This window comes from Micropterus dolomieu, linkage group LG05, assembly GCF_021292245.1.
Source record: "Micropterus dolomieu isolate WLL.071019.BEF.003 ecotype Adirondacks linkage group LG05, ASM2129224v1, whole genome shotgun sequence".
NCBI classification, from domain to species: domain Eukaryota; kingdom Metazoa; phylum Chordata; class Actinopteri; order Centrarchiformes; family Centrarchidae; genus Micropterus; species Micropterus dolomieu.
In genome coordinates, this window is record NC_060154.1 from 10,836,700 (window position 1) to 10,848,713 (window position 12,014).

A 12,014-nucleotide genomic window follows, 5' to 3' on the forward strand; every position below is an offset into this window, starting at 1 on the left:
AGTGATCAGTGTTTTAAAAGCTGTTTTCAATGTCAAATTTTCAAAACATGTTTCAATATTTTAAAACTCTTTGACAATATTTTAAGGCTAATGCTGAGTGTCCAGGAGCACACACGTAGTATAAACATTCCCTCACTGGTGAACCAGTAGTCATGTGTTTGCCAACCAGCAATGATTGGTTTGCCAAAGCTGAAAGGGGGAGCAACATAGCAACAGCAGCAGTTTAAGCCTGGATATACTTGCTTTTTAACAATGTGTAGGCGTAGACGATGTTCACATACTTGCCTGCGTAATTTACGTGTACCTGAAGGATTAAACCTGAATCCACTAGGGGGCAGACCAGGACCATCCCTCGCCAACACTTCCTTGACAACCTCCAAATTTGCACATTGTAAACAAACCAAACATAGCGACACTCGAGCAAGTTGTTATTTTAATGAGACATCATAACGATCTTGGTAATTGCGGACCAGCTCCAGGTGTTTTACTGTAAACATCTCACCATAAATCTCCTTTTTTAAGGTCTGTTGCTGACCTTCTTCTTCTTTTGCGTTTAATGACGGTTGGCAAACCAACTGCATACCGCTACCACCTGGGCTGGTGTGTGGACCAGTAGATTGCTGCTGACCTGCCGGTCAGATCGACACTTTATTGAGTTATCTCCGTTTTGTGCATGTACTAAAATGTAACTGAAAACATGACAGACTGCTGATTTGTCAGATAGAATATTCACTATTCACTGCATCATCATTGTGTGCGCCAGACAGCAACAGAAAGTTTTATATTTTACAGTTTTCGTATGGAACTTCATCTCTAAATCCACTTATGAGAAGTTTTGAGATGAGAAATCAGCTGTGTAGATTTCGAATATTGACAGTTTTACGAGAAGTGATAGCGGATCAAAAATGTGCTTGAATATTTTCAAGTGGCTGCAGGGGATGCCTGTGCCAACCCGCGGGAGGAGCTGGCGAGGCTGGCCAGCCGCCAGCTGACAGAGCCCTCTGCTCCCGCCGTTATATTTAAAATAAACACGGCAATGTAACTTCAGACTGTTCGTGCAGAGTTGTTGTAAATGTTGGCTAACACAGCTAAAGTTATAACTATAATGCTAATGTTACACCAGATGTGAAAGCTACTGAGCAAATGTTCAAATTGTTTCGCCAATTTTATGTAAAATTGAGTTGAAATATGGTGATTTTTGTAGTGGTTTTTGGTAAGATGTGGAACAATGATGTTGTGTGGTTGTGGACTTGTGAGTAACTTACACCATCTGCTAGGTTACGGTCACAGTCTGAAGCAGCTTTGATTTGGATCACACTACCTTGTTTCTTACGACCCGCCCTTCTCTGCTTCTGATTGGCTAGTAGTCCTTACCTGGGAACTGCGCATGTGCAACTCCCAACAAAGATTTTGTACAAGTAAGATGCATCACTCTGTAGCTCAAGAGCGGAGCGTACAACACATAGGGTGAAAAGAGGAGCTGCAGCAATGTGCAGTATGAGAAAAATATGGTGTTTTTTCAAAATTAAACCATGTAAACCTGTTCTGGTACAACCTCTAAATAAGATTTTGAACCTGAAAATGGGCATAATACCACCTCTTTAAGAACAATTTTGAATGCAGACCTTCTTACGTGTAACAGAGTATTTATACACTGAGGTATTAATAAGGTCTGAGTACTTCTTCCACCACTGGTAACAGCACAAACCCACTTCAGAAACAAACATGCTCCATCTATACTGTTCCTATTAAGATTCACAATCTATATATGTCTCTTGATTGCCACAATTTGGTCAAATATAACATTTTCAACAATTTGTCTTTTGTATTAATTAACTTCTAATTGTCTGTTTTCAGATGCAGAGTAGCTTCTGAATAGTTGGATGTGTCTGCTCATGAGCAACCAACATGTCCCTCTGTTCAGCCCAGGTAGGAATGTAACGTTTGATTCATTCAAAGTAAGTTTGCTAACCTTAATGTTAGCTTGCTAAACAATGCGTTGGATTGCTAATACTTTAGTCTGGCTAGCTAGGTAGTATAAACATGCAGAAAACCCACAGGTGTGTGCAGATATTACTCATGTTGGGGGGATATAAATCTGTTTAACAGTCACAGTGTGGGGACTCCTCTTCCTACGTTCTTACATTATGGGGACTTGCATTTTGTCCCCATAATGTAAATTATTATATTTTATGGTGAAGACTTGGTTTAAGGTTATGATAAATATCCAGGAAATGATTGTAAGCCAATGTAACGACCTCTGAAGTGATGGGGACATGACTGTGTGTGACTTCATCTACCTTCAGGGACACGTTTCAGACTAAACAGCTGATTGAGGGGGGGGCGCTTGTTCAATTGGGAAAACCCTTGGGCCAGTGCGTATGGGTAGGGTAAGTCTTCAGGAAATGAATGGAAGTCTATTTAATGGCTCCAAAGGGGGGGCGTGCGTGCATCTTGTTTTAAAGAGATTGTCTTTATTAACTCCAACTTCACTCACTTGACAGTTGTTGAAAAACAGTTGTTTTTCATTTAAAAATGTTTGTAAAGCTTGAAGAAACAATTTATCACTTTACAGTAAATGTTTTTCAGACATGAATATACAGTGTATATATACGTGTATATATTTATATGAACATAAAATGCACAGAGAGTTAGTGTTGACTATGAAGGTTAGAGGTTCACAGATCAGTTAACCAAGGCAGGACAGAAAGGGAAGACTAGAGGGCAACACACACAGGCAGTGTCATTTGATGTTCATAGTACACACTGGACATGCGGACAAAAGTAGTCAAGGTAGAATGATACATTTTCTGCAGCTTCAACACTGGGATTTGTGACAACAGTGAAGTATCATGATGCACATTGTTGTGCGTCTTGCCCTTGTCAGAAAAATTTTAGTGGAGTGCAAATAAGAAATGTAAGATCTCCTGCCACAGAAAAAACTGTGCTGGAGACCTCATTTAGACATGCTGGGAGTGCATATAAGTAAAGTATATAATAAAACCTTTCACGATTTGTATGGAAAAATAATATTCTCATATTAACAATACTATAAATGCAGGACATATGGCAATATATAAATACATATATATTTAAGTAAATTCCAGTGGAGCTTTTCACAGCTCAGATCCAGTTAAGTTTGCTGGTCTGTCCGCCTACATGAGCAGCCACAATCCTGTCAGTCTGAAGGCCAAGGCTTGTGAGGGCTGGTGGGGCTCCTCAGCTGGGCCTTCGGACTCCCCTGGAAGACACAATGTGAAGAACAGGTTTGGCTTTTATTCATTATTCTGCAAGTGATTATATTTTTTAATAGACTAAAGGGTTTAGAGCTATTTAGTTGGTATGTTGATTTAAAAGTGTACTTTTCAATGCATTAGATTAATTTAATGAGAATGTATTTGTTATAAAGTAATTTAATTATTCAGTTTCTGCCCTCTAATAGAAAACACAATCCACATGCAGTGGTGGGATGTAACTACCGGTAAGTACATTAACTGTTGTACTTACACTAAGTAAAGTACCTCAATCATATTTTCATTTTATGCTTTGTACTCCACTACATTTATTTGACAGCTTTAGTTACTTTTCAGATCAAGATATTCTATTTCTCTATATGAAATGATTGTGTTATAGATCGAAGTATAGTTAAGTATATTATGCATTTAAAATTAGCTCCACCTCAACCAGCCGTAACATTAAAGAACTGTTTATATGTTAATGCATCAATTATAATGGTCCTGTTGTATATGATGGAACACTGAAACACTCACAGGGCCCATTCTGACAAATACTTTAATACTTTTTCAATGCAGGACTTCTACTTTCATTAAGTATAATTGAGTATTTCTATACTTTTACTTAAATGATTTCAATACTCCACCATCCACTGATACTTTATAACACCCATAGGGGGCAGCAGTGCACTTTCAGTCAGTGCTGCCCACACCCAAACTAAAGCTATGAGCACTGCCATGGAACTGAGCCTACCCACTTTAAATACAAGAGACATTGCTCACTGTACAGTTATGTTGTGAGTGTGACCTGTGCCGCTTTCAGCCTGCTTGCATTGCCATTTCCCAGCAAATTTTAAGCTGGTGACTTACAAACCTTTAAGCTTGTGACCCCAAAAAGAACCACTGCTTATTAAAAAGTCATGTCCTGACTCCAAATATTGCTATGTATTCTTTCTTTTCAGGCTCTTAAATGTCATAAAATGGAGCCAAGGCTCTGAATCAAGGCTACAGGTGACTTTCCTATAAGGTAGGCTATATTTTGGGACCTCATCTCCACAAAGGAGGAGGTGGTGTGGCAGGGTGGACTCACCACAGCAGTCTGGGTCTTATAGTTCATGTGGGCGTAGAGCAGCACAGCTGTGTCGTTGTGCGACGCCTCCAGTGCGATGGACAGAGCATTGCTGCCATCCTACAGACAGACGAGAGAGGAAGGAGCACATAAAATAGGAAGAGGGCAGAGAGTAAAAGTGAGTTCAATGACCATTACAACACATTCTAACTGTCAGAGCTTTACAATTTGATCTTCATTACACACAGTTGATCCCTTTTCCTGTCTGGATATGTAACATCGCTACTGGGATGGATGTTGGGATCCTTGATTGGGCAGTAAACAACCAGGACTTTCATCCGTCCTGCATCCTCAGCATTTCTTTGTTTTGTTTTTTTTTAAATTGTACTTTCCCTTCTATTACAATATCAAAAATATCAAGCAGTAAGAAAGATTCTGTACATTTAAATCCTATATTAAGGAGTAATAGGGGTTTCATGAAAACCAGACGTTAAGTCTTCTACAGCCCATTCTTCTGCAGTCAGTGTAAGTTGCTCTGGTTGATAGTAAAAAGTACAAAATCTGCTAAAAAAAAGAGAAAAAGCCCTCAGTACATATCTTGGTCACAAGTTTTTTAAGTTGAGGGATCTTTATAACAGTGCTTGTTATTATATCAACCAATATCACATAATGTTATCAGATTTTTAAAAAACAACTCAATATTAATATCAGTAGCAAGTGTGACTGCTGGGAGAATAATTCTTGTATGACTTGCTTGTACTTTACAAAGCACGAAGAACAGACTGAATTGCACACGTGAAGGAACATTATAGCAGGACTGTTGGGAAGGTGTTGGGAATGGTTTAGCCTATTTTATTGTCTATTGTTTTTGGAGAGCAATGAATTTACTCTACAAGTTGGCACGTGGCTTTCGTCTGTTCTATTCTTTGCGAGTGTAGCTATAACTTACTAGGAAACTGTAATGCTTCCAAACAAAATACCTAAATGACAGTCACTCATTTGCATTGGCCATATGAGCTATACATGTAGTGGCTAACCCAACTAGCATGGTCTAGCTAACGGGCAACAACTGTTCCACTGCCAAAGCTGTTCAGGTATAGCACTCTCACATTGGCATTTATTTTCCACACGTGGTGACGTCAAACTAATTAGACAGTATTATGCTAATTCAACAGAAATTATTTCATTGAGCGAACCAAAAGAAAGTTGTGTCCTTTCTGTAAAATCTAACTAGCTAATAAGGCTAAGCAATAGCACTGTACATATTACTCCACTGTGTTTTACAGTCATGCTGTTCTGTGTTTTCAGAGGACAGGGGAGGTGGGGGCTTTTCCAAATGTTTTCCATCCCCCCAGTCCAGCTGTGCTGCATTGAAGCACAACCCAGGGGCTGTCTGCACTGAATGGCCAACTCATTTTTGGCACAGATGTGAGCACTCAAATATCTGTCTGCCTGGCCTCTCCAAGCATCCAGACCAATCCTCTGTAAAATCACTTTAAAACACACGGCTGTGCAGATTATCAGAAAATCAAGCGTCAAGTATCACAATCAGAAATGAGTTTTGTCCCTGGGTAAGACCTGAGGAATTTGAGAAGAGTAAATGTTCCCACTGAAAGCTGGTAGGTAATCTAAGTTGGTTGGTTGACAAAATAATAACAGTAATCACTGATTAGGACAGGATGGGTTTTGGGAAATTAACAGTTGCTGCTGACTTGTGTGTGGGTCATGTGGTGAAGCATGCAGAGGACTCGTGCAAGAGCCTGCAGGGCATTGTCTGGCATCTGCAAGTCCGCGGTTGTGAACAGAGGAGTTGTGGCGTTTTAAGTCATCCCCCGTGGGCTTGTGAGTAGCCCAGTGATTGTGTTTCCTGTAAACAGTGCTGATTTCAGTAGAAAGCAGATGAAACAAATCTGATCACAGCTCTTAATCTCTCAGCCTATCTTGCTAATGAAGAAAAACACGAAATAAGAGAAGAAAAAGACAAGGTGACAAGGAGAGGAAACTGCATGGACCAATTTCCCATGAGGAGCCATTTCCTGAGAACAGATTAAGCTAAATCCCAGACGAGAAAGCGCTGAGATGTTTCCAGCAGTTGGCTTGCAAGCTCAGGGTATGTTACTGAAAGTTTCCCCTCAATGAGTGCATCAGCTAAATAGCTACATTTTAAATGCCTTACATTATCAATAATGGATATGTCACAACCAGGCTGTTCCAGGAGCAGTTTCACAATCTCAGCACGGCCGTGTTCGCTAGCACACATCAGTGCCGTGGATCCCTCGTCATCCTGCACGTTAACGTCAGCACCACTTTCCAGCAGCGCCCGCACCATCTCCTGTCGGCCGTGGCTAACAGCTAGCATCAACGCTGTCTGGCCCGCCTGCACAGGTAAAGAATTATAAATGTAATTTATTAAGAGAATACAGTTTTTGAGAGCTTGTCATTATGGTCAGCATATTTATTAAGTGATGAGAAAATTTACACCATTTATAACTTAAGAAGAAGCCCAAAAAATCCTGATGCCAACCCTATTATTCCATGATATGAAACAATGTGAATGAGGAAATCGTTGACTTGAAATAAAGATTAACAGAAAAGCTTTTTTTTTTTTTTTTTTTTTAAAATACGGAAAGTTTGCCAAGCACATGCCTGTTCTGTTTTTCAGCACAATCCTACTTCTTAAAGCCAAGATGATTGTAGCACACTGAAACCAGTCTTCATTTGCACAGCTCCTCTGAAACTATAATGTTTGTTAATATTTCAGTTTTATTATGCATCCCAGATTTTTTTCAGTTCAAATGAGTGACCTTCCCGTAAACCTGCTGCTGTAGGCTGCTATTCATTGTGAATGGGAACGGCCGTTGCAGCGTGCTGAGCTGCAGAGTTGTTTAGTACTCCGCTCCACATGAGGAGAGGGGATCGCTTCCAACACAGATACAGTACGCCAATAATCAGTCTTTGCTGTTCGGGTGTCATTGTTGTATTAAAGCAGTTTCAGCAACACATGCCACAAGGTACAAAAAGAAAAACGACTGCTACAAAGCCATTGTGTATTCGAGAAACAAACTGCACAACAGAAAATAAACTATTTCCTGTGTGTAGTACGATGCCTATATCAGAAAACATCTGTCCAGTCAGCGTACATAAATTACGTGCTCAGCACAACACACCCACAGATCTACAGTATGGAGGTGGTCTGGCTGAACACAATCTAGTCCGATTTACATTTCCATCACAATGCATTTACACCTTACATTAACATACATTATTCCTGATATCCAGATACAGACGTCAGTGCCAGGTTTAATTTTGTGGTAAGAAATACAACACGGAGATTAAGAAAACAGTTCCGAGTACAGCGTAGGCACAGAGGATGATGCATTGTTCCAAAAAACAAAGCCATAAAAGAATAATTCTCTAGAGGTATAATCATAAATGATCCCTTTTACTAGTTTCAAGGTACCAGATTTGTTTTAAATGTCACTAATTCAAAGTAAAAAAAATTAAAAAAAAATAAAGTTACTTTAAGCGCATAACTCCCCAGTCCAACTTAAAACAAAACACAGCAGGAAATAGTATGACTTAAATTCCTGATTCTAAAATTGCATTGCGTGCCTCGTGTTACCCACAGCAACAATAACAAGCCAGTAACTGGATTTATAGCCGGCGACGCTGTATATTCAGAGTCCTATGACTTGGCAGAGTGAGAGCCTGTCAGGCGCCGTGTCCAAATGCATACACTACACAACCAGATTAGATCCAGCAAAGAGATAAAACCACTCAAAAGCCAATAGATTCCCACAAATGACTTGTGTAAGGCTACACATTTCCCTAACCCAATCTAACCTGTAACCAATGATAACACTTCCCCTGTTGAAATAAACAGGGAATAAAGAAAGACATTATCCCCTGAATATTCTTTCCCCCCTTTACAGTCACTCAGACTAGCAGATCACTTCTCATTTGGCTGTAATGTGTAGAACTGATCCTATGTTTTATTATACTTTGGATTTATGTTGCATTTTTTAATAGTTTAATGTGTCCAAATTAGATTATCATTAAACAATGTCAGCTGAGCCAGACTGACTCTTTTAAGTGATAAAATGCTTCTGGATGACAGAGCCAACTACACACTCACAGAAGCTCTGTGTTCTTTTTTGGCACGCGTGCTGGGCTATTCCCATTTCTCAGGCGATACCTTTTTATAAATAGATAATTTGATATGCAAAAAATGCAGTTAAGTTATCACTTGTGACACATTTTCACATTTTACAGCATAAGAAGTTTTATTTCCCCTACAAATTGTCCTAATCTAATGTGATTTTAGAATGAAATATGTTTACAGATCATACGTGTACCTACTGTTTTTGACAGGAGGGACATACAGACATACATACCAAAAAAATTACATACATCTGACAGAAACAACTGCAGTAAAATGATTGTGGGAACATGGAAGGAGTAACAAAGTGTCTTGAAGCAGAACGTCCAGAGTAAACAACATACATGAGCCCTGTGATGAACGGATGATGACTTGCCTGACTGGCCTTGGCGTTGACATTCCCCTGACCAAAGAGCTTCTTGACCACAGCCATGTCCTCCTCCTCCTTCACAGTAGAGAGCGCAGCCAGCATGATGGCCGTGTAGCCCGCCTTGTTCTGCCTATCCACACTGCACACACCTATAGCAAACACATGCACACACACACACACACACACACCCCTTTATGATGATTTTGGAGGCACATCATAAAAACAGTATAATGTATTACAATCTGTTTCACATGGTTTTATAGTGCTAATATAAATGTTAGCTTCTCCAACAGGCCAACATCACCTACACTTTATGTAAAATCGACCAGGTTGTAGTTTTTGGGGGTTGATTAAGAATGGGGTTGATTCATTTAGACTTACCACAGTACAAGAAAGAAACTTGTTTTTTTTTTACCTGACATTACATAAACATTACTTGAAGTGTTGCGCACAGAAAATTTTTTTATCCAACCACTAACGGAAGTGTTCCTGTATGGGGATCCTACTCTCTTCGCAGACCTGGTGTCCCCAGACATAAGATCCGTAGTTGGACCTTTCTCCAATAATTGACTGGATTATTAACTGCATTATTGTTGTAGCCTGTACGTAACACTCTGTAGTGTATTGTAAATTATTCTGAGACGGTCACTGACCTGTGTCCAGCAGCAGCCCCACCACACGGAAGTTGGAGTGGGAGACGCTGTAGTGGAGAGCTGTGTTGCCGTTGCCGTCGGTCATGTTGACTACGTGCTCCAGCAGTACTGACGACACCTCAGAGAACGCCATCAGGTAGTCTGAGACCCTTGAAGGCTGAGCCATCTTGGCGCTAGAGATCCGAAACCACTCGAGCTGGACAGTGTGGGTGCTGGAGAGCTGTAGGTGAGGGAACGAAGTCATATATCATCAAATATATATGATGAGTGAGTAAAACATCTATCTCAGATAATAGAAGTGCTTCTTAATCCTAAAGCTGTACTTCAGTAGTGCTAGTTTCTAACCCACATTTTCTCAGAACTTGGTGAAGTTAAGAAAAATTGCGTATACAGTATATTTTGGCAAAGTATAACAGCATTTGTCTCAAGTTTAGAGCAGCTTGACATTCCACTGAATGTCAAGGGAAGTCCTTCTGTTGTAAAACCCAACAATGGTCCAGTTCCTGAGTCTTTTCTCAGTCTTTACTCCTCTGTTCTTGTCACATCAAGCACATTGTGTTTGTAATTAATGTTTGCTAGAGCTGAAAATATCCCCAACTTTAAGTAATTGTGATTTTGCATTATTCCAACAATGAAGCGATGAAGTTAAATGTGTAACTCTGTGATAATATGGTTTGAAGAAGCATGCAGGGACGCACCACTTCCTTACTCTTCAGTGTTTTGATGTCATCGTTCAAGTGGTTCTTCAGGATGAGGCAGGCTTCACGCATTTTTGAGCTCAGCTCAAACCTTTAACAAACAATGTGCGAAGTTGAAACACAATACAGTTTTTACTGCCTTCTGTGCAGAGTTCCTTTGTCTCTGCATTACAATTGTATGTGGATTTTGCAATATGTGTTTATGCAATGTATATATCCATGATACGACTTTCTGTTTGTCATGCAACTTGATTTGGTAGCATTTACATTCACAGCACTTAACTTCAATCAGGAAACTAAGTTAACTGGACTTTCTTTAGACTCTCTAACTTGAAACTACATTAATCACTTTACACTAACAACATACTTCTCTTTCACAGCATCAGATGAATAATTTGTGGCTCTCAGGGTTTCCTCATCAGTGTCGCTCTCATCCAGGTTGATGTTTCTCTCCTCCTCAGATGTTTCTTCCTCCAGAGCCGCCTCATCATCCTCCTCTGTGCTGTCCAAGCACTCGCCTTCACCACTTTCTCCAGAAGAACTCCCATCTTCCTCCTCCTCCTCCTCTTCATCTTCACTGGATGTAGATTCATACCTGGGGAGACACAGATATTTGCTGGAATACAGAGCAACTTTTTTAATTTCCAGGGAATTTGGTTGGTAAGGAAAAAGGGTTTTGTTTCTTACTTGTCAAATCTGTGACCTGATCAAAGTGTTATTTCCAACCTCTAGACCATCTGCAGGCCTTATTTTATTTTTACTGTGGTAAAAAAAAAAGTAGGTTTCATGTTACCCACCCTCCATTTAGAATGCCAACAAACTGCAGGCTCTTCTTGCCAGCGTTGCGATTCTCGCTTGAGTTACTCCCATCCTTTCTCTTCATGATTGATTTCAGCATACCTGTTACCATAATGGAAGAAGATAGGTAAAAAAAATAGTTGATTAGTACACCATTCAAACATATACCTCACATGATACATGATGTAAACAAAATTGTGTTATTAGTCTCTATGTCTGGCAGAGATGCTCACAAGTCTTTGAGCTAGAGTCCAAGTCAAGTCTCTCGTGGTTATTACGAATGTTGCATCACCTGCTGCGTTCAATCCAGGTTGCTAATAAAACTTCATAGCTATAAGGAATACTGTTAACCTGTTTTACAGAGCACAGCCATGTAATGTGCAATGCAATTAATGACAGCTTATTAAATACTGTAAGTCAATAAAACTGTGACGTTGCATAATCAACAATAAATCTGTCTGTTTTTAATTTACAGAGCACAACCATGTACCCTAATGTACAATGCCTCTACAATTAATGACAGCTTATAAACTAAGTCAACAAACCCTGTTGAGTTTCAAACCCAGTGTAAAGTTAACTAAATAATACTGTAAAGTTACATGGTCAACAATAAAGCTGTAACATGTTTTTAACTTACAGAGCACAACCATGTAATGTGCAATGCAGTTAATGACAGCTTATAAACTACTGTAAGTCAACACATCCCCAGACTCTCAAAACAAACTGTAACCTGTTTTTCACAGAGCACAACTATAATGTGCAATGCAATCAAAGACAGCTTAAACTACTGTAAGTCAACACACCCTGCAGACTCTCAAACCAGTGTAATGTTAAGCTATAACTAAATAAAACTGTTAGGCTACATGAACAACAATAAACCTGTAACCTCTTTCCAGCCAACGGCAATAATTAACATAATGGCAGCCAGCGGGACGTAAATGATTACGTTAATCGACCACCACAAGTTTGGCAAGTAAAGAAACGCTCGTTCATCTTTTTATAACAAACGACAGTCAGAGTAAACCTCCCGTAGC

General features: G+C 39.7%; 1 protein-coding gene and 1 long non-coding RNA gene across 3 annotated transcripts in view; one reads left to right on the forward strand and one right to left on the reverse strand.

Annotated features, from left to right (window-relative positions):
• Positions 1 to 2,454: 2,454 nt before the first annotated feature.
• The window catches only part of kank3 (KN motif and ankyrin repeat domains 3), a 48,888-nt gene continuing 39,328 nt past the window's right edge, over positions 2,455 to 12,014 (reverse strand). For both annotated transcript variants that reach the window (XM_046049028.1, XM_046049027.1), the window contains exons 5-12: positions 10,980 to 11,082; positions 10,550 to 10,777; positions 10,183 to 10,273; positions 9,485 to 9,704; positions 8,838 to 8,980; positions 6,479 to 6,679; positions 4,324 to 4,422; positions 2,455 to 3,241 (exon numbers count right to left, since the gene is read on the reverse strand). In XM_046049028.1, coding sequence (XP_045904984.1) covers positions 3,179 to 3,241; positions 4,324 to 4,422; positions 6,479 to 6,679; positions 8,838 to 8,980; positions 9,485 to 9,704; positions 10,183 to 10,273; positions 10,550 to 10,777; positions 10,980 to 11,082 — 1,148 coding nt within the window. In that variant the 3' untranslated portion in view covers positions 2,455 to 3,178. The remainder of the gene's footprint in view (positions 3,242 to 4,323; positions 4,423 to 6,478; positions 6,680 to 8,837; positions 8,981 to 9,484; positions 9,705 to 10,182; positions 10,274 to 10,549; positions 10,778 to 10,979; positions 11,083 to 12,014) is intronic.
• Positions 3,496 to 11,431, forward strand: LOC123970755. The gene is made up of 4 exons (XR_006825048.1): positions 3,496 to 6,412; positions 6,508 to 6,687; positions 9,498 to 9,710; positions 10,644 to 11,431. It is a non-coding gene; the product is annotated as an uncharacterized LOC123970755 (long non-coding RNA).